At 43.8% G+C, this 26,956-nt stretch overlaps 2 protein-coding genes across 4 annotated transcripts in view; one reads left to right on the top strand and one right to left on the bottom strand.

The window, feature by feature from the left end:
- Positions 1 to 5,943, top strand: part of LOC134344580 (sphingomyelin phosphodiesterase 5-like) — a 42,353-nt gene extending 36,410 nt beyond the window's left edge. The window contains exon 8 of the mRNA XM_063044640.1: positions 1,825 to 5,943. Coding sequence (XP_062900710.1) covers positions 1,825 to 1,947 — 123 coding nt within the window. The 3' untranslated portion in view covers positions 1,948 to 5,943. The remainder of the gene's footprint in view (positions 1 to 1,824) is intronic.
- Positions 5,944 to 6,004: 61 nt separating this feature from the next.
- Positions 6,005 to 26,956, bottom strand: part of LOC134344581 (F-box/LRR-repeat protein 6-like) — a 50,994-nt gene continuing 30,042 nt past the window's right edge. For all 3 annotated transcript variants that reach the window (XM_063044642.1, XM_063044643.1, XM_063044644.1), the window contains exons 6-10: positions 21,250 to 21,357; positions 18,202 to 18,315; positions 15,114 to 15,345; positions 13,192 to 13,432; positions 6,005 to 9,753 (exon numbers count right to left, since the gene is read on the bottom strand). In XM_063044642.1, coding sequence (XP_062900712.1) covers positions 9,603 to 9,753; positions 13,192 to 13,432; positions 15,114 to 15,345; positions 18,202 to 18,315; positions 21,250 to 21,357 — 846 coding nt within the window. In that variant the 3' untranslated portion in view covers positions 6,005 to 9,602. The remainder of the gene's footprint in view (positions 9,754 to 13,191; positions 13,433 to 15,113; positions 15,346 to 18,201; positions 18,316 to 21,249; positions 21,358 to 26,956) is intronic.

Consider the following 26,956-nt stretch of genomic DNA (forward strand, 5'->3'; position numbering starts at 1 on the left):
AAGTGTGAGGTGGTTCATTTTGGTAGGTCAGATATGATGGCAGAATATAGTATTAATGGTAAGACTCTTGACAGTGTGGAGGATCAGAGGGATCTTGGGGTATGAGGGTATGAGTCCATAGGACATTCAAAGCTGCTGCGCAGGTTGACTCTGTGGTTAAGAAGCCATACGGCGTATTGGTGTTCATCGACTGTGGGATTGAGTTCAAGAGACGAGAAGTAATATTACAGCTATATAGGACCCTGGTCAGACCTCACTTGGAGTACTGTGCTCAGTTCTGGTCATCTCACTATAGGAAGGATGTGGAAACCATAGAAAGGGTGCAGAGGATGTTGGCTGGATTGGGGCGCATGCCTTCTGAGGATAGGTTGAGTGAACTTGGCCTTTTCTCCGTGGAGTGACAAGAGGATGAAAGGTGACCTGTTGGAGGTGTATAAGATGATGAGAGGCATTGATTGTGTGGGTAGTCAGAGGCTTTTTCCCCAGGACTGAAATGGCTAACATGAGAGGGCACAGTTTCAAGGTTCTTGGAAGTAGGTACGGAGGGGATATCAGGGTAAGTTTTTTACACAGAGAGCGGTGAGTGCGTGGAATGGGCTGCTGTCAACGGTGGTGGAGGCAGATACGATAGGGCCTTTTAAGAGACTCCTGGATAGGTACATGGAGCTTGGAAAATTAGAGGGCTATGGGTAACCCTCGGTAATTTCTAAAGTAAGTACATGTTCAGCACAGCATTATGGGCAGAAGGGCCTGTATTGTACTGTAGATTTTCTATGTGTCGCCCCCCCGGTAAGCCTCAGGCTCACTCAACTCACTGCCGTCTCTGGGAAGCAGCCTTTGGCCCCGCCAAACTGGGTAATCAAGTTTGTGTGGATGCTGTGTGATTGTACCCCACCCTGCCAAATAACAGACAATACACCAAATACGATTAAATGATTACAATTTATAGATATTACTGGAACTATATAATTAATAGAGATAAAATATAAAAGGAAAGTAAAAGGCGCCAAACTTATCAAAGTTCAACCTCTTCGTGCACAAACAGTTGGAGCTCTAGTAACGGTCCTCTTCTCAACATTTGATCCCCTCTGACCACCTCGACCCGCCGCCTGGGACCAACCATGGTGGTCGACCAGACGCTGCACACGAGTCTGTCTTCGTCTCCTCTCCTCGCTGAAGACCCTGGACCTCAGACTCCAGCTCGGGATCCGCCCCGTCGGCCAGCTCACAGCATATCTATCTCTCTCGCTCTCTCCTCACCTTCTCCCCAAAAACCCGCGCATCACAATAGCTTACAGACACACAAGAAAGAATAACATCTATCCCAATTGGTTTGTTATCTCTCTCATCAATAATATAACCCAAACAAGCTGCTAGCAAGAGAACTTTCTCAGCAGTTAACATAACAAAGAAGCTATTTTAATTAGCCTACGCAGTAACATAAAAGAAGAAACTCCTTATATATGTTTCTATTTTTACAATATGATGTGCCCTCTCTTTTGCTTCACTGCTGTCTTTGACTTCCCTTGTTAATCACAGGTCAAACACAGGCGGGGAGGATGCTGTGTAAGGGCCTTTCTCTATTCTGTATTACTGTGACTCTATGACAGTTACAGAGAAAGTACAGTGCTGGTAGTCTATAAGGTACAAGATCATAACGAGGTAGACTGTGAGGTCAAGGGTCCATCTTAATATATTGGGGACCATTCAATGACTATTGTCTTAATTATCCTAAATAATGAAATCCGTTCCTTTATTATTGAGGCACTGATTCTGACTTATTTATGGTGATTGGTAATTGAGTTAATTTATTTGTTTTGACAGGAAGTGGAGGAATTTACTTTTATTACCCAGCTGGCTGGGTTGACGGACCACCTTCCAATCGGAATGAGACTCTTCATTTCCATGACAGCAGAGGATGGCAACGAGAATTGCGATGAACTTTGACCTCCTAAACTACCCCACCACCCAATAAGTGCCAAATGCTTCGAGAGAGATACAAAACTATCTTTTAAAAATGGTATTTTTAAATATGTAAATTATAAATGTAAATCATGACACTTTGATTCTGACCGTACCGGAGATGTATGTTTACATGATATTAAGATAGTGATGCTGGAGTATGAGCGCTTTGAACATTTGGACCAGTGACCTGAAAATTGGGTCCATCATTAACTCCCCCATTAACTCCTCTCCTCTCTCCCAAATCGAGACCTTAACTCGAAATCCAGAACTGTCTTTTGCTTTTCCAACAGTTCCATGCAGTGGTTACAAATCTATTGCCAAACAAGTCAGTTCTGTGCTGCTGTCTGTCCAGTTCCTTCAGTGTGAGATTTCTGTCGGATCCATTTTGCGTTTGCAAGCAAAAGAACTCGACATTCGGACCCACATTTGAACTGCCTCCAAGGGATCTTGCTGATTTGGGTATACATTTCGGGTTCCATTATATTGGATTTATCGGTCATCACACCCCTCACCAATGTTTTTATAATGAATAAATGAAGGTTGAGGAAAGTTGTAGAAATGTATTCCAATTGGTCTGACACACTCTCAGCACTGAGATAGATTATGGTTTTTTTTCTATATACACGTTCAATACATTCCCTTCCTCTGGTGCACCTCCTTTTCCTTTTCTCCAATGGTCCACTCTTCTCTCCTGTTCAATTCCTTACTTCATCCCTATCCCCACACACTCACCTGGACTTGCCTATTACCTGCCAGCTTGTACTCATTCCCCACTTCCTTTCCAGTCTCAATGGATGGTCTCAGGCTGTTGTATTCCCCTCTGTAGATGCTCTCTGACTTGCTGAGTTCCTCCAGCATTGTGCTTTGTGTTGCTCTGGATAAAAATGTAGATGGGTGGATGAGTTATTTTACAGACAACACAAAGATTGGAGCGGTGGATAGTGTATGTTGTCGAAAGGATACAGTAGAAGATAGATCTGTTACAGTGGAGAAATGGCAAGTGGAACTTAATCTGGGCAAATGTGGAAGATCAAATGTAAGGGGAAAGTGTATAGTTAGCACCAGGACCCTTAACAGCATTGATATACAGAGGGACCTTTGGTCAAACGCAAGACTTCCTGAAAGTGATCATGCAAGTGGATAGGATGGTAAAGGGGTATTGCATGCTTGCCTTCACTAGTTGGAACACTGAGTATAAGAGGAAATCATGGTGCAGGTGTACAAGCTCATCACTTTAAAACAGATGAGGAGGAATTTCTTTTGCCACTGTCACAGAAGTGAAGATTGATAGGTTTTTGATTAGTTAGGGCGTCAAAGGTTACGGGGAGAACACAGGAGAATGGGGTTGAGAGGGATAATAAATCAGCCATCATGGAATGGCAGAGCTGAGTCAATGGAATGGCCTAATTCTGCTCCTATGTCTTCTGATGTAAAAGTTTGCTTAGTATTGTGCAATTCTGGTTGCCTCATTACAGGATGGAATGAGAGCTTTAGAAAGAAAGGGCATGGAAGTAGTTTACTAGGATGCTGTGTGAATTGGAGAGTATGAGAGGTTTGACAAACGTGTTGTTTCCTCTGGAATGTCAGAGGCTAAGGAGTGACCTGATGCCAGTTTGTAAAATTAAGAAACATGGAGTAGGTAGTCAGAATCTTTTACTCATGGAAGAAATGTTAAGTACTAGAGGAAATGTGTTTGAGTTGAAATGGGGGAGAAACTTAAAAACTTGCCCCACACATCTTAAAACACAAAAATTGGTGGGTACCAGGGTTGTGGTGTTGAGACTGCTAACACAAACATACAGAAAATGGAGAGATATGATTTGTGCACAAGTGGAAGAGATTTAGTTTAATTTGGCTTTGTGGTCTGTTCCACTGCTGTGCTGTTCTATGGTTTCTGTTCTAAAGTGTGCCACCCAGTGGTGAGAGACACCATTTCTGTTTGTTGCTTTGATGTGCTTTAATTTCATATTCACTAATCGAATCAAAATAGAAACACTGGAAACTTCCTGGGTGGGCAGCTATGGTGGTTAACCTTTAGCATAATAGAACATAACAGCACTGTACAGGCCCTTCAGCCCACAATCTTGTGCTGACCCTTTAATCTACTCAGATCAATTGTTACGTTTCTAAGTTTTCTGATCAGACAAATCGACATGTCATTATAAGTGGAGAGGAAAATGCAAGACATGGGGATATGGAACTAATTGAACTGGTCTATCACAGCAAAACCAACCATCCAGGAGGTACAGGAGCCTTGCCTCCCTCACCACCAGGCTCAGAAACACTTATTACCGTACACCAGTGTGGATAACTTAACTCATCACAACTCTGAATTGATTCCACAACCGACACTTATTTTCAAGGATTTTTTAACAATTCATGTTGTGTTATTATTTGCAGTTTGTCTTTTGCACATGGGTTGTCTGTTTAGTACCTATAAAAAGTAATTAGGATAATTAATTTAGATCACTTTGTAGTGCTGTTTTCTCTTTGACACGAAAAAGCGTTTCTCTGTTGATCAGTGTTAAAAAAGCCAAATTAAATCCACTCAATGTTGTAAAACAATAAAACACAAAAACTTTGGGGGGAGGGTGCAAATACTTTTTATAGGCACTGTATGTGAGATGTGCAGATGACACTGTTAATTGCAAGTATGGAGGAAGAACTACAAAACTTATTTGATATAATTGTTGAAGGAAGTGCAAAAATGGGTCTATTAATTGCAAAAAGACAATATATGGTGATATCCAAAAAGAAGGAGACTCCTATCTGCAGGCTGAGAATAAACAGGGAAGACATAAAACAAGTCCAGAACTTTTGCTACTTAGGAAGCTGGGTGACATCAGATGACAGGTGCGACTTGGACATCGAAAGAAGAATAGGGATGGCAAAAGACACCTTTACGAGAATGAAGAGTATACTGATCAACACTAAACTAGGCATGACAACCCACCTCAGAGTACTGTAATGTTACATTTATCCAGTTACGTTATATGGCTCAGAATATTAGACAATATCTAGTAACATGTGGAAACAAATTGTAGCAGCAGAGATGTGGTTTTTGAGGAGGATGCAAAGAATATCATGGACAAAATGAATATCTAACGAGGATGTCATGAACAGAGCAAACTCAAAAAGAGAAATAATGTATGAGATCATGAAAAGGCAACGTAACTTCATTGGACATGTGATTAGGAAAGAGGAGTTAGAATGCACAATAATTATGGGAAAGATTGAAGGGAAGAGAGCAAGAGGAAGACAAAGACAAATGATGATGGAGACAGCAGCCAGAGAACTGGAAATGAATCCCAATGAATTGATCCACTTGACCCAAAACAGGAGTGTGTGGGCTGTGGCAGTCAAAACTCAAACTGGGCATGGCATCTGATGATGGTGATGTATTTTTTGTAAATTCTATTGTTTATTTTCCCATAAATGCTTACAAGAAAATGAATCTCAAGGTATTAAGTGCTAACATATATATTGATGATAATATACTTTGAGAATATGGCAGGTGCGATAAAATACTTACTTTGGTGCACAAAACTAAAAAGCAGTGTATTTATTAAACAGGCTGGAAAATCCATGGACCCTGAGTAGCTTGAAACACAAATTTCAGAGCTAACAGGTGCATGAATGTTGCAATGGGTATGATGGCCTTTGTTAGGAGAGTAATGAAGAATGGTGGCACCTAGTTATATACCCAGATGTACAGGTATGTACCATTAAGGGAACAGCAGTGACCGATACAGTTTGGCACCAGTGGTCCTGCTCTGTGTTTACTCCTGAAGCTTGAGGTTTGAGATCAGTGTTTTCCTCTTAGATAGATGTCAACCACAGCTGACAAGTCCCATCTGCCTGAAGTGATTGGTTTTAAGGCCCTTCCTCCTGTCAGTAGAAACATTTCTGTCAGGCTTAGTAGCTAAGCCACGCGTGAAGGCCAGGCGCTGGATTTGGATATCAGAGGCTATTTGAGATTTACGCCATTGGGAGCCTCCCCACCAGCTGTGACAATCTTAAGGATCCATTGTCATAAACAAAATGACATCACACAAATTTGCTCATTAAATCTTTTATAATATCATTTATGGTCACAATACTCATTTGCAACAGCAAAAAGAATAAACATTGGCTTTAACAAATATTTTATTGCATGTCCACACTTGCATATAGCAGTAGTTTATGACCACTAAGATTCCAAAAATATTTTCATAACATAAAAGCATTTGCCAGCTTGTTAAAGCACCACGCACTGGTTTACTAGTTGCTGATGAGTTGTTGCTCCCCATGACACCCACCACCACCAGCAGAGTAGAAAACTACTTGCTGGGATTATACCTCCTGCTATTAAACACTGACCAGTAGAACACGACCACCAAGTAAAGGACTGGGTTGCTACAGCAGGAGTGGGAAGAGCTTCAGCTGGACTCTCCTGCCTTCAATAGAAGGCTGGGGCACAGAGATCAGTGGAAAGACCCACATGTCTGACTTGGCCAAGCTCAACAGCTGCAGTGAGAATCCAACTTCTCCCCATGCTGAAAGGTTGTGGCCCAGCTGAGAAAAGGCACCTTTTCCTGAGACCGAAAGCTGGCAAAAGCCCCCAAACGTTTCATCACAATAGTTAAAAATTCACATTTTTTGTAATAAACCATGATTTAAGCACCACAGCAAAGGCCAATGCTTTCCCTTTCACAACACAGAAAGGCAATCATCAGTTTCTCAATATGTACTCAGCAAGAAGGAAGGAGCTCCTGGTTAAAGCAGGTCTGTGGCCCAGACCAGGTGACCAGTTGCACCTGTGGAGGACGGTACCTGTACAGCGCAAAGGGGGTAGAGGCTGAATGATACAGGGCCTGAAGATCTTGAATGAGCAGAACAAATGCAAGCGACCTGCTCACCACCCCCTGGACTGAACAAAATGCACTGCCTCTAGTGGGACCTTGGGTAGGCTACCCTTTGACCGATTACCGTGACTGCACGTTACAACCATTCCATGCAATAAGAGGGTTTTAAAAAAAAACGAGCATTTTACAAGGTTATTAGTAATAGCCCTGAGTCAAAAACCAAAGAGCTGGTACCAGTGTGCAGAAATATCACATTTCACAATGCACATTCCTACTTCATACATACAATCAAGATCATTGTATGCACTGTCAGTTTCTCTTAGAGTAATTCAGCACAGAACCAGGCCCTTCAATCCGTGTCCACACCAAGCTAGTTCCATTTGCCAATGTTTAGCCCACATCCTTCTAAACCAAGAGTTCCCAACTGTTATTATGCTATGGATCCCCTACCCAGTAACCAAGGGGTCCATGGACCCTAGGGTGGGTACATTTGCTCCAAACAATTCCAATCCATACATTTATCCAAATGTTAATATACCTACTTCCTCTGGCACCTCATTCCATATACATACCAACCCCGGTGAAGAAGTCACCTCTCAGGTCACTGAAATCTTTCCCCTCACCTTAAACCTTTCCCTCTAGATTTTGGTGAGGGAAAGATGGTTACATGGGAACTGCCTATGTTCCAAATGAGCGGGGGCAATAAGCTGACATCGACTCAGTTACAGTGACAATTACAATGGTTTTAAAATAGGCTGGCCTGAGCAACACCAAGTGTGTTTCTGGACCCTCAATGTTAACTGATGAAAAGTCCCTGTCGTGTATGCAAGGAGCCCCAGAATATGTAGGATTCCTGCTGGAGCCATTTTCCAAGGCTTTCTGCTGGGCTTGGGGCCATTAGTCATGGATATAATACAAATACAGATACATCCAACACTGGCATCAAAGATTTCCAATATTGTAATTTTGGAGATGGGAGTTCAATCCAGAAAAGTGTGAAGTGATTCACTTTGGAAGGTTGAACTTGAAGGCAGAGTACAGGATTAATGGTAAGAGTCTTAGCAGTGTTACAGATTCCCTCAACATGGATCTTGTGGTCAATGTCCATAGATCCCTCAAAGTTGCCTCACAAGTTGATAGGGTTGAATTAAAAGGCATATGGTGTGTTGGCCTTTCTTAGTTGGAGGATTGAGTTCAAGAGTTGCGATGTAATATTGCAGCTCTATAAAATCCTGCTTATTGTGTATTGTGCTCAGTTCTGGTTGCCTGAAAAGGATGTGGAGTTTTTAGATAGAAAACAGAAGAGATGCTGCCTGGATCAGAGAGCATGTCTAATGAGGATAGGTTGAATGAGGTAGGGCTTTTCTCTTTGGTATGAGGGAGGATGAGAAGTGACTTGCTGGAGGTGTACAGGATGCTAAAGGCATTGAGAGAAAGGTCAGGCAGAAATGGTAAATATAAGGGGGCTTAATTTTAAGGTGACTGGAGGAAAGTATAGGGGGATGTCAGAGATTGTTTGTTTGTGTTTTTTTTAAAACAGAGTGGTAGGTCCGAGGAATGCCCGATCAGGGTTGGTAGAAGAGACAGATACACTAGGGATATTTAAGAGTCCCTTGGATAAGCACAGGGATGATAGAAAATAAAGAGCTGTGTAGGCTGATAGGTTGTGGGCTGAAAGGCCTGTCCTGTGCTGTGCTGTGCTTTTCTATGTTATTTCACTGAACATTAATAGTGAATCCCAATACTCAACCATTAGGACATTTGGAACCAGTTCCTTTGACTAGGTCCTTAATCAGTATATCAACGAGAAGACAGTGGGGCAAGTTCTACACAACGCATGGAAGTAAGAAACTGCATCATGTGGCACCACACAGACTATCTTAAAAAACAAACACTAATAAGTGAGCAATTACGGGCATGCTCCAAGAAAAAGAGCAACCAACAAGTTCCTTACGAGGAAGTAAAATTAAAAGACCCACCTAGCTAAGGCACAACCTAGAAAACCATCAGAGCACCTTGGACAGTGGACTGCAACACTGTATGATGCTGGGGTTGGGGGAATGTAAAGGAAATGGAATAACCTTAAGGCAATAGATTTTTTATCTCCTCAGTGCCTAGACCAAACTGTTTATAACTATATACAGGTGGCTACTCTCCACAGTCAAGGCTTAGTTTACATTTAGTGACTAATGGAGCGTGAACCAGTTCCCTGATCTAAGAGCGGGAGTTCACCTCTCACCATCACGCTGCAGTTCGTGATCACGTATTGCCTCAGGAAACCCTCAACTGCCCAAACCTGTTCCCCTTAATATCCGACTTGCCCAAGCTTCCTTTATGAATTGCATCTGCATGCAACGTCTGCCCAGCTCCCTCACAAGGCACCTTCAAACTGCAGGCTCAGAGCACATCCTGTGGTCTGCTCAAGATGTAGATCAGGAATCAGTAACTCTTCTGAGTATTTTGCAGCAAACTGACTTCAGCCCAGGCTCGGTTTGGAACAATAAATGCTGCAGACCGCAGCCCAGGTCAGTTCCAATCTGTACGACGCGTTAGCTGACCTACAATACATCTCAGCAGTCCCAGGCCCCGGCACAGTGCAGTTGATATATTTTTTTGCTTTATTTATCGATTGTGCTTTGAACTTTAAGGAAGGAGCCAGACATAAAAGCTTTACGAAGGCAAGCCTATTACACCGCCCTTTGTTTCTACCATTGGGCTGCAGCTGTTCCTGGTGTCTCATGAGCAGAGCATTTAGCTGTCAGCCTCCCCCCGCGGCCTGTGGTCCCCAGTGGGTCACTGCTCTCCCACGCTGCGGCTCAGCAGGCGGTTGATGAACTGGCTGATCTCATCCTGGCCTCGGTAGATGCGCTTTAGGCCCCGGGGCAGACAGCGACAGGATGTGAGGTTCAGGTAGCTGAGTTGTGAGCAGCTGCTCACCACCACCCTGGAGAACAGAGAAAAAGAAAAATCAAACCTCTCTCCACAGACCTAAAGCAACAAACAAAAATTTCCTGAGAGAACTGCAGTAATGAACAGCTACTAAAGGCAGGCTCTGCTTTCAAAGATTCTGCATGGAAAGGAAGATATAATTAGACTGAATGCTTTTATGATGAAAAAGCATTTCAGGATGTATACTGTATACATTTCTCGGACATTAAACTTGACCTTTGAACTGAGTTAAGAAAAGATTAACTTTATTTGTCACATGTATAGCGAAATATCCAAAGACCATAAAGAAGGCAAATGCAATGTTAACATTCATTAAGAGAGGACTAGAATATAAAAAGCAAGGATGTAATGCTGAGGTTTATAAGGCATTGGTCAGACTGCACTTGGAGTATTGTGAGCGGTTTTAGCCTCTTATCTAAGAAAGGATGTGCTGGCATTGAAGAGGGTCCAGCGGAGGTTTAGGAGAATGATCCTGGAAATGAAAGGATTAATGTATTGGGAGTGTTTGATGGCTGTACTAGCTGGAGATTAGAAGAATGAGGGGAGATCTCATTAAAAGTAGTATGTAAATGCCATTACATAGAAAGCACGGCAGTACCTCCACTTAGAAGTTTGCAAACATTTGGCATAGATGTGCAGTGGAGAGTATATTGACTGGCTGCATCACAGGCTGGTATGGAACGCCCTTGCGTGGAAAATCCCACAGTAGGTAGTGGATATGGCCCAGTCCATCAGGGGTATGGCCCTCCCAACCACTGAGTACATCTACACAGAGCGCTGTTGCAGGAAAGCAGTACCCATCAAGGACTGCTGCCACCCAGGCCATGCTCTGTTCTCACTGCTGCCATCAGGAACGTGGTACAGGAGCCTCAGGACTCACTCCACCAGGTTCAGAAATAGTTACTGCCCCTCAACCATCAGGCTCTTGAACCAGAGGAGATAACTTCACTCACCCCAACACTGACCTGTTTCCATAACTTATGACTCACTTTCAAGGACTCTTCATCTCATGTTCTCGATATTTATTATTATTTCCTTTTTGTATTTGCCTTTTAAACACTGTTTGTCCATCCTGTTGGTGTGGTCTTTCATTGAATCTATTATGGTTATTGGATTTACTGAGAATGAATCTGAGGGTTATATATGGTATATATATGTACTTTGATAATAAATTTACTTAGAACTTTGATTAGACCACACTTGAGAGTATTGTGTTCAGTTCTGGGTGCCTCAGTATAGGAAGGATGTGGAAGCTTTAAAGAGGGTGCAGAGGAGATTTACTAGGATACTGTCTAGATTAGAGAGCATGTCACACGAGGCAAGGTTCAGCGAGCTTGGAGCAAATGAGGATGAGAAGTGACCTAATTAAAGTGTACCAGATGATACGAGATGTAGATCGAGTGGACAGCCAGAGACCCTTTCCCAGGGTGGACATGGCTAATGTGAGGAGGCATAATTTTAAGGTGATCGGAGAAAAGTATTGGGGAATGTCAGGGCTAAGTTTTTTTTAAAAACAGAGTGGTGGGTGCATGGAGTACACTGCCAGGGGTGGTGGGGTGATGGTAGAGGCAGATACATTTGGGAATTTAAGAGCCTCTAAGATAGCCACATGAATGAAAGAAAAAAAATGTTGGTGGCTCAGGCGCATTGAGTGTGAGTGTCGGTGTCAGAGCCCTACAGAAGTCAGGAGAGATAGAGAGAAAAAGAGTATAAAAAGAGCATATTCGGGTAAGGCCGGTCTTTCTTGGCAGTGCAGCCGTGGTAAGTGTTGGTGTCGGAGGCCAAAACTCAGCTGCAAATAAAATCAAGGGTCAAGCAGAAATGCCAGTATGCCAGTGATAAGAAGGCTTTGGCTTAACAGTTTTTGGCGTACACGGGCGGAGGCACAGATAAGAAGAGATAGCCTTTTCTTTAGTATAGAGGAGTCAGGATGCAATGCTTCTCCTGTTAGATGTGGGTATTCAGGATACCTGACAGTTTCCCTGATGACTACACCTACAGGAAGTGCACCCAACTTCGGTGCCTAACTGACTGGGCCAAAGAGCTGGATCGGGAGTTAGATGTTCTTGGGATGATTTGGGAGGCTGAAGATATTACAGATGAGACTCTTGAAGAGGTAGTCACACTCAGAGTACAGTCTTCAGACAGTAGATGGGTAACCACCATGAGGAGTAACAGGATTAAGAAGTTTGTGCAGAGATTCCCTGTGGGCATTGCCCTCAGCAACAAGTATACCTATTTGGATACTGCAAGGGGGTGGGGGTGGGGGAAAGACACATGCATTGGGGCACAGCAGCAGCAGCCAGGCTGGTGGGTGTGTAGCCGGCTCTGAGGCTTAACAGAGAAGTGTCAAGTCAGGCAGTGCAGTAGTTACAGCGGACTCACTAGTTAGGGGGACAGAAAGGAGATTCTGTGGCTTCAAAAGAAACACCAAGATGGTGTGCTGCCTCCTGGGTGCTAGGGTCCAGGACATATCAGAGCACCTGCAGGTTATTCTCAATGGGGAGGGTGAACAGCCAGAGCATAATGGCACCAATTACATTGGCAGAAAGGGGGAACAGGTCCTACACAGTGAGAATATAGAATTAAGCTACACAGGTCAATTACAGTGATTAAGGCGGCTTATGGAACGCTTGCTTCTATTAGTCAAGGCACTGAGTTCAAAAGTCAAGAGGTTATGTTGTAACTTTATAAAACTCTGGATAGGCCACATGGAGTATTGCATACAATTCTGTTCGCCCCACTATAGGAAGGATGTTGAGGCTTTGGAAAGGGTGTAGACGATGTTTACCAGGATGTTGCCTGGTTTAGAGGGCATGTGCTACCTTGAGAGGCTGGATAAACTTGGGTTGTTTTCTCTGGAGCGGCAGAGGCTGAGAGGAGATCTGATAGAGGTTTATAAGATTATAAGAGACTTAAATAGAGTAGAAAGAGAGCATCTGTTTCTCAGAATTGAAATGTCTAATACTAGAGGACATGCCTTGAAGGTGAGGGGGGTAGTTTCAAACCGGATGTGAGGGGTAAGATTTTTTACTCAGAGTGGTAGATGCCTGGAATGTGCTGCCTGGTATGGTGGCAGAAGCAAATACATTAGAGACTTCTAAGAGATGTTTGGATAGGCACATGGGATACGAGGAAGATGGAGGGATTAGTGTTTAGGCGTTTTTGATTTGTTTTTTTAGCTGGTTTGGCAAAACATTGTGGGCTGAAGTGCCTTTTCCTGTGTTGTACTCTTCTATGTTCTATGTTTAAAAATGGAGGGCTATATGGAAGGATTAGATTGATCTTAAAAAGCACATTAAAAAGCCACACCACATCATGGGCTGAAGGGCCTGTAGTGTGCTGTGGTGTTCTGTAGTCTATGTGATATTAATTGGTCTGTTCACACTTCAGATGCACAAGATAGCAAGGGTGAGATCACACTGATGAGTACCTGATAGCATCCAGGGTGACTTTTGTCCCAGCCAGGTTGAGAGAGCGCAGGATGACATTGCCCTCAGTCCCTGCCAGGATCCCCATGGCCAGCTCAAGGTCCTTCTCTTTGTAGCACTGACCAGTGATGTCCAGCTCCTCCAAAGAGTGTCTCCACTTCAGAGCTATTTGCTGTGAGCCCTGCTTAGCCAGCAGTAGCGTGGTGGTGCTGCAGTATAGCCCCAGGAACAACCGCGAGAGGTCTGGTGATGGAGCAAGCAGACAGCTTCGTAAGAACCCAAGAGGTTTTATAGATGCTGGAAACCCAGCGCAACAAACACAATATGCTGGAGGAACTCAGCAGGTCAAGCAACATCTAAGGAGAGGAATAGTCAACATTTCGGGAAGGGTCTTGGCCCAAAACGTTGACTGTTGACTCCTTTCCATACGTGCTGCCTGACCTGCTGAGCTTCATAAGAAATCTTTTTGGCTCATTAGCTTCAGATACTATAAGATTGTCAGGGATAGGCCATTCAGCCCTTCAAGTCTGTTCCACCATTCAGCAAGATCCAACTTTCCATATGATTGCTCTCCCCACCTGTACTGGAATTGGTTTATTATTGCCACATGTACTGAGGTACAGTGAAAGCTTGTCTCCTGTTCATGCAGATCATTTAGTTACACAGTGCCTTGAGGGAGAACAATGGAAAACAGCAACAGAATGCAGAATAAGTCTTGCATTTAGAGGAAGTGCAGTGCAGCTAGACAATAAGGTGCAAGACCATAACGAAATAGATTGAGGTCAAGAGTTCATCTTATCGCACTATGCAACCATTTAATAGTCTTAATACTGCAGGGTAGAAGCTGTCTTGAGCCCATGGCTGCAAGAAAGTGCAGAGAGTTGTGGATACAGCTGAGCATATCATGGAAAGCAGCCTCCCTTCCGTGGACTCTGTCCGCACTTCTTGCTGCCAGCATAATGAAAGACACCACCCACTCCAGGCATTCCCTCTTCTCCCCTCTTCCACTAGCCTGAAAGCACATACCAACAGGCTCAAGGACAGCTTCTATCCCACTGTCCTGAATGGACTCCCTTGTACAATAAGATATAGACAATTGACCTCACAATCTACCTCGTTGTGATCTCTTGGCTTTATTGTTTACCTGCTTTTCCCTGTAGCTTTTCAAGATTCCAGATTGTTTAATGTCATTTCCATTACACACATGAAAAAACTCTAAGATAAAGAACACAATAATAAAAAAACTACAATAAATATAAATACATAGATTAAATGCATGCCCATAAAATTGTGCCAGACACAGCACTGTCTGTAAACAAGGTGAGTGACAACAGGATATGATAAAGTAGTGGTGATCGGGGGGTGTGGAGGGGTGGATTGGTGAGTGGAGGTGTTGATTGGCTTTACTGCTTGGGGAAAGTAACTGTTTTTGAGTCTAGTGGTCCTGGCGTGGATGCTGCGTAGCTTCGTCCCTGATGGGAGTGGGACAAACAGTCCATGAGCAGGGTGGGTGGGAGCCTTCATGAAGTTACTAACCCTTTCTATATACATGCCCTTGATGGTGCCAGTGATGCGCTGGGCAGTTTTGACTACTGGTTGCAGAACCCTTCTGCCTGCAGCAGTGCAGTTTCCACACCACACAATGATGCATCTGGAGAATGACGTGAGTATAGATGTGCATACTGCAGCTCTCGTCAGCCTCCTCAGAAAGTCGGTGAGCTTTCCTGATAGTGTGGAATGTGTTCTGGAACCATGACTCTTTATGCTGAACTGTTATTGTTTTACCTCAGTGCACTCACTGACGATTTGACATATTTGAGACCAAATAATTGTTTCTTACATTTTTATAAAGGTCTCTCATGACACACAAATCCTCAGAGAGGAATCAAACAGAGGATGAGGAGAGAGAGACAGTTCTCCTTACCTTGGCAGGGCAGAAGCTGTAGTGACCCCGATGTGATCCGATAGCAACCTCGGAGGTCCAAGGTCCGCAGCTTGGTCGACAGGTGCAGCAGCTTTACCAGAACCTCATCTGTGACCAGCGAGAAGGACGAGGTGGCCAGGCACAGCTCCTCCAGCTCAGAGAAGCCAACCTCAGGGGAAACGACCATTGTGCAAGCCCTTGGGAACCAGGTCAGATTCAGCAGTCTCAGAACCTGCGCCAAACGACACAATTGGTTAAGGGCTGGCAGTGGCTGGTTTACTGCAGAGAGGCAAGTTAACACAGACAGTAACTTCTACGTTACAAAGGATTTGAGCACCTGAGTCACCCTAGCATAGAAAACCACAAGCCAAGTGCTGCAAAATGGCAGTAACACAATGGGTGCCCTCCTGATCAGTACATGGGCCGAATGGCCTCCTTCAATGCACAGTGATTTGATGCTTTTCTACAACGTAGAACAACACAGCATGGGCACAAACCCTTTAGCTGTCATGGCTGTGACAACCACAATACCAAATTAAACTAAACATAATGAGTCATTGAGACTGTTAACGGTGTTACAGGAAATATAGTAGCATGGATAGAGCAGTGGCTGACTGGCAGGATGCAAAGAGTGGGAATAAAGGGGGCCTTTTCTGGTTGGCTGCCATTGACTTGTGGTGTTCCACAGAGGTCTGTGCTAGAACTGCTTCTTTTCGTATTATATGTTAAACTGTATGACGGAATTGATCACTTTGTGGCCAAATTTGTGGACGATACCAAGATAGGCACAGGGGCAAGTAGTGTTGAGGAAGCAGGGAGCCTGCAGAAGGACCTAGACAGATTAGGAGAATGGGCAAATACGTGGCAGATGGAATATAGGGCAGGGAAGTGTATGGCCATGCACTTTGATAGAAGGAACAAAGGTGTAGACTATTTTCTAACTGGAAAGAAAATTGAAAAATCAAAGGTGTGAAGAGACTTGGGATTCCTTGTGCAGGTTTCCCTAAAGGTTTACTTGCAGGTTGAATAGGTGGTGAGGAAGGCAAATACAATGTTAGCATTCATTTCAAGAGGACTAGAATATAAAAGTAAGGGTGTAATCCTGAGGTCAGTTTTGGGCCCCTTATCTGAGAAAGGATGTGCTGGCACTGGAGGGGCTCCAGAGCAGGTTCACGAGAATTATCTCAGTAATGAATGAGTTAATGTACAAGAAGTGTTTGAAGACTTTGGACCTGTACTTGCTGGGATTTGAAATAATTAGGGGAGGGATCTCATTGAAACCCATCGTATTGAAAGGCCTTGATGGAGTGAAAGTGCAGAGGATGTTTCCAGAGGTGGAACGGTCCAGGGCACGCTCAGGGAAGAGGGAAGACCCTTCAGAACAGAGAAGAGGTGGAATTTCTTTAGCCAGAGTGTGGTCAACCTGTGGATTCACTACCACAGAAGGCTATGTAGGTTAAGTCATTGGGTATATTTAAAGTGGAAGTTGATAGTTACTTAATTATTCAGGGTGTCAAAGGTTACGGGGAGAAGGCAAGAGACTGGGTTTGAGAGGGAAAATAAATCAGCCATGAATGAATGGCAGAATAGACTCGATGGGCTGAATTACCTAATTCTGCTCATGAGACTTATTTATGGTCTTACAGCATCGTAGAGAGACAAGCTAATATAGATGGTGACTTCTACATAGTGCAGGGCTTGAGCACCTGAATTACCCAGGCTACGAGCCGAGTGTTGGAAGATGGTACTAACAGATGGATGCCCACTAGTCCACATGGTGGGCTGAATGGCCTGCTCCCATGCTTTGTGACTCTATGCCTTTCTACAGCACAGGATAGCATAGCATGGGTACAAGCCTTACAGCCAATGATGCCAATTAAATGTTTCTGGTGGAGGACCAGTACTATGAAATACCGGTCTATCTTCTATCTGCCTGCATGTGCTCAGTATCTCTCCATTCTTACCTGGTTTGTGTGCCTGTCTAAATCACCACTACCGTACCTGCTTCCCCCACCACCCTCGGCAGCCACTTCCAGGCACCCTCTATCTGAGTAAAAAAATATAACTCTATATATCTCCTTTAAATTGCCCCTCTCACCCTTAAAGCCATAGAAAAGTTCAAAGTAAATTTATTATCAAATTTCATTTATGTCACCATATATAACCATGAGATTCATTTTCTTGCAGGCACTTCACAGTAAATACAAAGAAACACGATAGAATCAATGAAAAATTGCACACAAGACAACAAACACAAAATTTTTTTTAAGTAATAGTAATAAATAATAATATAAATAAATAAGCAATAAATATTGAGAATATGAGGTGAAGAATCCTTGAAAGTGAGTCCACAGATATTGGGAATAGTTCAATGATGGGGTGAGTGAAGTCGAGTGAAGTTATCCCCTTCGGATCAACAGCCTGATGGTTGAGGGCTAATAACTGTTCCTGAACTGGTGGTATTTGACATTTCTATGCAGGGGCGGGGGGAGGATGTCTACCCTATATATACTGTATACCCCTTGTAATTGTTGTAACTTCCAACACACGCAAAATGCTGGAGGAACTCAAAGGGTCAGGCAGCATCAACAGAGCAGAATAAATGATCAACGTTTCATCAGATGAGGGGGGTCTCAGCCAAAATGTTATCTTTGTATTCCCCTCCATAGATACTGCCTGACCTGCTGAGTTCCTCCAGCATATCCTTTGTATTGCTCAAGATTTCTAGCACTTGCAGAATCTTTTGTTTCTATAGGTCTCCCCTCAGCCTTTGCAGGTGGAATGTGAATGGACAGGCAAGGGTATTCTTTATGAATGAAGGGTCACTGAAAGAGAGCTCAATAGACAGGCAGTAATTTCATTTTCATTTAGAAATAAAGCACCTTAACACAAGCCCACACCACCCAATTACACTCCTGTGACTAATTAACCCACTAACCCACAAGTCTTTAGAACATGGGAGGAAACCCACACTGCTACAGAAACTCCATACAGACAGCAGTGGGAATTGAACCCGAGTCACGAGCATTGTAATTACATTACACTAACCGCTACATTACAGTGCCATCACCCACGACACCCCAGGTACCTGTAGTTTGGGGCAGCCAGCCTGTAGCATCTCAATGCAAAACTGGAAGTAGGGGTTAGTCTGCTTGATCTCGGTGTTGACCTCCAGTAGTCTGAGTTCAGTGCAGCAGCCAGCCTAGGAGACAGGAGCACACAGATTAGGTGAATGAAACTGTTAGCAAACTGGACCAAATACCAACCAGCTGCGTACAGACATCAAACAGAACATGGTGACAGTCAGCTAATTGGAAGCTTGGATGTCACCTATATCAAAACTCGACTCGAGTAACTCTACAAAGACAGTCCATCACAGGTAAAGCCCTTGCCACCACTGAGCACGTCTCCACAGAGCGCTATCGCAGGGAACCACCATCCATCATCAGGGACCCCTACCATCCAGGACATGCTCTCTTCTTGCTGCTGCCATCAGGAAGGAGTTACAGGAACCTCAGGATCTTCACCACAAGTTCAGGAACAGTTATTACCCCTCAACCATCAATAAAGCTCTTGAACCAAAGGGGATAACTTCACTCATGCCAATAGTGAACTGTCCCTTCAACCTATGGACTCACTTTCAAGGACTTCTCATCTCACATTTTTGATATATATTATTTTTTTTCTTTGTATCTACTGTGAATGCCTGCAAGAAAATTAATCTCAGGGTCGTATATGATGATATATATATATATATATATATATATATATATGTACTTTGATAATAAGTTTACTTTGAACTGATCATATAAATGAAATTCTCCTCTGAAGTCATTTGAATAAGATTCTATATATCAGAATCAGATTATTATCACTAACACGTTTCCTATAATGGGGGAGTGTAGGACTTAAGGGCACAACCTCAATATAGAGGGACATCTACTTAGTACAGAGATGAGGAGGAATTTCTTTAGTCAGAGGGTAATGAGTCTGTGGAATTCATTGCCACAGATGGCTGTAGAGGCCTAATAATTGGGTATATTTAAAGTCGAAGCGAACTCCACCACGACTGTCCCAAGCCGACCGCAAAAGGAGGAGGGTTGGGCATGGGGCCAGCAAACCCATCCTGTGGGGGGAAAAGCAATGCTACTGAAACACCAGCAGAAGCTCGAAAGACACCATCCCTGGGACAGGAAGGATAAACCAAGAGGCAGGACAGAGGACTCTGGCGAGCTACTGTCAGTGGCCTCTGCCCCAGTAGGGGTGTTGGGGCTTAAGTAAAGCAGAGGTTGGTAGGCTCTTGATGCCTTGACTCAGAGGTTATGAGGAGAAAGCAGGAGAACGGGGTTGAGAGGGATAATAAATCAGCCATGATGGAATGCCACAGCACCTGCGATGGGCCAAATGGCCTAGTTCTGCTCCTAAGTCTTATCCGATGTGAAATTTATTGGTTTGGAACAGCAGTACAGTGTAAAAACATTTAAAAATATATAAATAACAAAAATAAATAAATAGTGCAAACAATAAAAGGAACAAGCTCATATATTTGGCGACAATCAAACTTGTACATAAGTTTTTAGGATTGTTTTTACACTTATATCTGTGTTTTATGCTTTTTTTAAAAATATGCTGCATCAGATCTGGAGTAACAATTATTTTGTTTTCCTTTGCACTCATAATGAAAAATTACAATAAATAACTTTGAAATTGTGCTGGGTTGGGGGCTGGCCCCTCCTGTCAGTGCTGCCCTCCAGGGTTGGCTCAGTGAACTGCATTCATCTGCAGCTGCACGTGTGTGACACGTGCAACTGCTGTGGGCTGTTCTTGCGGAAACGTGGCTCCAGGACAACATCCCATGCACCATCATTCGACAGGCCATGACACCCAGGGGCTTGGGCTATATATGTTTTTGTGTAACTGTATGATTTACTGATAATGTAATTACATGTGCAATATGTGCCTTCTGCTGTGTGACTGTTGGTACTATGCTTTGCATCTAGGTTCCAGAGAAATGCTGTTTTGTTTGGCTATAGACATAAATTACAATTAAACTTGAACTTGAATCTTGAAGAGATGTGGGCTTCACAGGTTGAGCCAGCGTTTAATTACCTGTCCCTGGTTGCCTTCAAGGAGGTGAGTGGCCTTCTTGAATTGTTGCAGTCCCTGAGATGTGAATACACCCACACTGCTGTTAGGGAGGGAGGTCCAGGACTTTGACCCAGTGACACTGAAGGAATGGTAATGTTATCTCCAGATCAGGATGGAGTGTGGCTTGGAGGTCGCTACAGAACATTCACAAATTTCCTAACAGCAGGTGACCAGAGTTGGATACGGTATTCTAGAACCAGGTTTATTATCACTGACACATGTTGTGAAATTTGTTTTGTGGTTAGCAGTACAGTGCAATACATAAAATACTGTATACTGTAAATCATAAGAAGAATATTTATAGGTAATGTTGAGGTATTGCTCATGGACTGTTCAGAAATCTGATAGTGGAGGAGAAGAAGCTGACCCTAAAACATTGAGTGTGTTTCTTAAGGCTCCTGTACCTCCTTCCTAATGGTAGTAATGAGAAGAGGGTATATGCTGGGTGATGGGGCTCTTTAATGATGGATGCCACCTTTTTGAGGCATCGCGACCATGGTGTACCCACAAAACATTTCACACACAAACACACACACATAGCATACAAAATATTACCATAAATAAGTGCAAATATAATTTAAAATGACTGTAGTATGCAGCACAAGTAAACAGTAATCAGTAAACCACTCTCTGTCCTAGTGACAAAAGCTCAGTGGTGGCAGGGTATTCATTAGTCTCTCAGCCTGAGGAAAGAAGCAGTTACCCAGTCTGGCAGCATGGCAGCACTAATCCTGATGCTCCTGTACCTCCTTCCTGATGGTAGTGGGTCAAAGAGATTGTGGGATGGGTGGTGGAGAACCTCAACAATACTTTGGGCCCTTCACCTGCAACACTCCTAGTAAATGTCACAAATGGGGGGGGGTGGGCGGGGAGAGACAGGAGACCCCAGTGTCCTCTCAGGTCATCCCTTCCCATGCCACAACCCAATTATAATAGGATCCCGCATCTCCATCCCATTGCCCACCCCCTGAGCACCAGTTAATCTTACCATAATGGCATTGAAGATGGTGTGCAGGCGACTGCTGTACGTCACACAGAGCTGTCTGAGGTTTGAACCTGCTGCCTCCAGAAAACTGACTACTGCTGCTGTGTCAACCTGCAAAGAAAGGTCAGAGTTAGTCAAGTCAAAAGTCAATCAATCAGGACCTGTCAACCCCTCTTTACGTTTGTAAGACCTAGGATCAGAAGATCAATGAGATCATGGCTAATTGTACTTCAATTTTAGTTCACGTCTTGGCTTCCACATCCCTCAGAACATGCCCTTCCGGCCATTTGAGCCACAGTGCCAGCGACCCCCAATTTAACTCTGTCCTCATCATAGCACAATTTGCATAACACCATAAGATATAGGAACAGAATTCGGCCACTTGGCCCATAAAGTCTGCTCCACCATTTCATCATAGCTGATCCATTTTCCCTTTCAGCATCAATCTCCTGCTTCCCTGTATCCCTTCATGCATTGACCAATCAAGAATCTATCAGACTCTGCCTCAAATATACATGAAGACTTGGTCTCCAGAGCTGCCTATGGCGAAGAATTCTATAGAATCACCACTCCGTCTGAAGAAATTCCTCCTCGTCTCCGTTCTAAACAGACACCCCTCTATTCTGAGGCTGTGTTCTCTGGTCTTAGACTCTCCCACCATCGGAAATATCCTTAACACATCCACTCTATCAAAGCCTTTCACTGTTCGGTAGATTTCAATGGGGTCACCCCCATTCTTCTGAATTCTAGTGAATACAGGCCCAGAGCCATCAAACACTCTTCATATGACAAGCCATTCAATCCTGGAACCATTATCATGAACTTCCTTTGAATCCTCTGCAGTTTCAGCACATCCTTTCTAAGATAAGGGGCTCAGAACTGCCACAATACCCCAAGTGAGGCCTTACCAGTGCTTTATGAAGTCTCAGCATTATATCCTGGCTTTCATATTCTAATCCTCTTGAAATGAATGCTAACGTTGCATCATGGGGAGGAGAAGATGGCAGCACGATGCAGTGCGCGCGGCCACTCCGAAATGATATCGTATTTGTTAAATAGGTACCATGCACAATCCTGATTTGATGGAGACAGATGTGAGAAGCATGGAGGAACATCTGGAGAAACTTCTGAAATGCCTGCTTTGCTGCCGTTGCTACTGTGCGATCAAGAGGAGAAGGCCCCAAATCCTTGGCTTTGCCTATTGCCTGTTGCCAGGAACGGGGTCGAAGCGCTCAGCACAGATGGTGCTTGGTGTCAGAGGGCTGGTCAGAGGCTCAAAGTTTTCAGATGGACTCAAGAGTCAGCTGTGGTCGGGTGCTTCCAGGGTGCTGCATCGGCAAGTTTGCGGCGCTGGAAGCTCATGGCAGGAAGAGTTTTTCTTCCTTCTACTGTATGCGTGAGATGATGGGACTTTCGAGAGACTTTGAGACTTTTTTATACCGTGCCCATGGTCTGTTCTTTATCAAATTACTGTATTGCTTTGCACTGTTGTAACCATATGTTATAATTATGTGGTTTTTGTCAGTTTTTTTAGTCTTGGTTTGTCTTCTGTTTCTTGTGATATCATTCTGGAGGAACATTTTATCATTTCTTAATGCATGCATTACTAAATGACAATAAAAGAGGACTGTGTGTCCTCATAATCTAATCTAACGTTGCATTTGCCTTCCTCAGCACAGACTCAACCTGCAAATTAACCTTTACGGAATCCTGCACTTGGACTCCCAAGTCCCTTTGCACCTCAGATTTCTGTATTTTCTCTCCATTTAGAAAACAGTCAACCCTTTCATTTCTTCTACCAATGTGCCTGACCATACAGTTTCCAACATTGTATTCCATCTGCCATTTCTTTGCCCATTCTCCTAATCTGTCTAAGTCCTTCTGTACTCTCTCTTCTTCCTCAAAACTATCTGCCCATCCACCTATCTTCAAATCATCTGCAAACTTTGCAACAAAGCCATCAATTCCATCATCCAAATCATTGACATATAACGTAAAAAGAATCAGTCCCCACAGAGATCCCTTTGGAACACAACTATTCACCAGCAGCCAACCAGAAAAGGCTCCCTTCATTCCCACTTTTTGCCTCCTGCCTATCAGCCACTATCTTATCTATGCTAGAATCTTTTCTGTAGTACCATGGGTTTGTAGCTAGTTAAGCAGCCTCACGTGTGGCACCTTGTTAAAGGCCTTCTAAAAATCCAGGTGCACAACATCAATCGATTCCCCTTTGTCTATCCTGCTTTTTTAAAAGCATCCGTTAGTCTTGCGAGACCATGGATCTGCGCCTGGAAAGTCTTCACTCTCCAGGGTGCAGGCCTGGGCAAGGTTGTATGGAAGACCAGCAGTTGCCCATGCTGCAAGTCTCCCCTCTCCACGACACCGACGTTGTCCAAGGGAAGAACATTAGGACCCATACAGCTTGGCATCAGTGTTGTCGCAGAGCAATGTGTGATTAAGTGCCTTGCTCAAGGACACAACACGTTCCCTCGGCTAGGACTCGAATTCACGACCTTCAGATGGCTAGTCCAATGCCTTAACCACTTGGCCACATGCCCACACCTATCCTGCTTATTAGTTCTTCAAAGAATTCAACAGATTTGTCAGGCAAGGTTTTCCCTTGAAGAAACCACGCCGACTACAGCTTATTATCATATGCTCCAAGTACCCCAAAACCAAATCCTTAACAATCAATTCCAACATTTTCCCAACCACTGAGGTCAGACTAACGGACCTATTATTTCCTTCTTCTGCCTCCCTCCCTTCTTGAAGAGTGCAGTGACGTTGCAATTTTCCAGTCATCCGGAACCATTCCAGAATCTAGTGATTCTTTAAAGAACATTAGTAATTCCTTCACAATCACTTCAGCCAACTCTTTCAGAACCCTTGGTGTATACCATCTGGTCCAGGTGACTTAATCTACCTTCAGACCTTTCTGTTTCCCAAGAACCTTCTCTCTAGTTATGGTAATTTCACATACTTTATGAACCCTGACTCCTGGAATTTCTACCACACTGCTAGTGTCTTCCACAGTGTAGACGGATGGAAAATAATTATTCAGTTTGTCCACCATTTCTTTGTCCCCCATTACTACCTCTCCAGCAACATTCTTCCAGCGCTCTGATATCCACTCTTCCCACCCGTTTACACTTTATGCATCTGAAGAATCTTTGGTAACCTCTTTAATTAATATTGGCTAGCATACTTTCTGATTCCATCTTTACCTTTTTAATGTCTTTTTAGTTGCCTTTTGTTGGTTTTTAAAAGCTTCCCAATCCTCTAACTTCCCACTAATTTTTGTTCTATTATATGCCCTCGCTTTGGCTTTTATGTTGGCTTTAAGTTCTCTTGTTAACCACGGTTGTGTCATTTTTCCTTTCGAATACTTCTTTCTCTTTGGGATGGACATATCCTGTGCCTTCTGAATTGCTTTCAGAAATTCCAGCCATTACTGATCTGCCATCATCCCTGCCAGTGTTCTTTTCCAATCAATTCTGGCCAACTCCTCCTTCATGCCTCTGTAAATTCCTTTACTCCACTGTCATACTGATACATCTGACTTTAGCTTCTCGTTCTGAAATTTCAGCATGAATTCAATTATATTATGATCACTTTCCCCTCACAGTCCTTTTACCTCAAGCTCTCTAATCACTACTGGTTAATTGCACAACACCCAGTCCAGAATAGCAATCACCAATTGCTCTAAAAAGCCATCTCATTGGCATTCTAGAAATTCCCCCTCTTGGGATCTAGCACCAGCCTGATTTTCCCAATCTACTTGCATACTGAAATCCCCCATTCCTATTGTAATGTTGCCCTTGGCATTCATTTTCTATCTCCCGTTATAAATTGTAGACCACATCCATACTTCTGTTTGAGGTCTGCATATAACTCCCATCACAGTCTTTTTACCCTTGTAGTTCCTTAGTTCTATCCACAAAGATTTTAAACCTTCTGACCCTATGTCACCTCTTTCAAATGATTTGATTTGATTTTTTACCAGCAGAGCAATGCCACCCCCTCTGCCTTCTTGCCCATCCTTTCGAAACAATGTGTATCCTTGGATATTAAGTTCCCAGCTATAATCTTCTTTCAGCTATGATTCAGTGATGCCTAAAACATTATACATGTCAATCTGTAACTGTGCTACAAGTTCATCTACCTTATTCCATATACTGCGTGCATTCAGATAAAACACCTTCAGTCCTGTATTCACCCTTTTCGATTCTGTCCGCCTTTTACATTGCAACTCATCCTGTTAACAGCAATTTGGCCTATCACCAGCCTCTCCTTGCTAGGAATCTCAGTACACATTGCCTTTGTTTGTAAACCAACCACCTCATCCTCAGCACTATCACTCCGGTTCCCGTTCTGCTGCCAAATTAGTTTAAACCCTCCTGAACAACTCTAGCAAAGGTGCCACAAGGGTATCGGACTCCTCGGGTTCAGCTGTAACCCATCCCTTTTGTACAGATTGCATCTTCCCCAGAAGAAATCTCAATGATCCACAAGTCAGAACCCCGCCCCCTGCACCAGTTCCTCAGCCACGCATTCACTTGCCAAATCATCCTATTCTTAACCTCACTGGCACATGGCACAGACGGGAATCTAGAGATTACTACCCTGGAGGTCCTGTTTTTCAGCTTTCTACCTAGCTTCCTAAAATCTCTCTTCAGGACCTCTCAACTTATCTACCCATGTCATTGTACCAAGACTTCAGGGTGCTCACCTTCACTCTTGAGAATGCTATTAGAGCCAATCCGAGACATCCCTGAACCTGGCTCCATCCCATCTAGGTGTCTCCATCACAGCCACAGAATCTCGTCTCTGTTCCTCTCACTATGTATGGAATCTATCAGCACTGCAGTCCTCTTCACCTCTTCACCCAGTCACTGTGGCTCCCCCCAGCAGGTCATCCCCCTCAATAATATCTGAAGTTATATACTTATTATTGAGGAGAATGGCTACAGGTGTACTCTGCACTGGCTGTGTATTTCCCCTCCTTCTCCTGACTTTCACCCAGTTACCTGTCTCCTGGCAACCTAGGGGTGACTACCTCCCTGTAGGCTCCTGTCCATCACCTCCTCATTCTCCCGTATGAGTCAAAGGTCATCGAGATGCAGCTCCAGTTACTTAGCACGTTCTCTCAGCGCTGCGACTTGGTGCACCTGGAGCATATGTGTTCAGCTGGGAGACGAGAGGTCTCCCAGTCTTCCGACATTCCACACACAGGATAAAACACTACCTCGGAGCCACTTTCACTAAACTACTATGCCCGAATAGATGGGGTTGACAAATTTTTTAATACCACGGACCAATACTATTAACAAAGGCGCCCGTGGACCCCAGGCTGGGAACCTCTGCTCTAAACCTTTCCTATCTATGCACTTTTGAACACAGAACAGTAAAGCGCTGGCCCTTCAGCCCACAATGTGCTGACCTTTTAACCTACTCCAAGATCAATCTAACCCTTCCCTCGCACACAGCTCTCCATTTTTTATCAAATGTGCCTATCTAAGAATCTGTTAAGTATCTCTGATGTATCTGGCTCTACCACCACTCCTGGCAACATGTTCACACGTCCACACACTCCATGTAAAAAAAAAGACTACTTCTGGCATCCCCTCCCCTGTAATTTTAATGTCCTTTAATTGTTGCTAATGTACCTGCCTCAACCACTTTCTCTGGGAGCTCGTTCCATATATACAAG

Source organism: Mobula hypostoma, chromosome 3, assembly GCF_963921235.1.
Source record: "Mobula hypostoma chromosome 3, sMobHyp1.1, whole genome shotgun sequence".
In the NCBI taxonomy this organism is placed as follows: Eukaryota; Metazoa; Chordata; class Chondrichthyes; order Myliobatiformes; family Myliobatidae; genus Mobula; species Mobula hypostoma.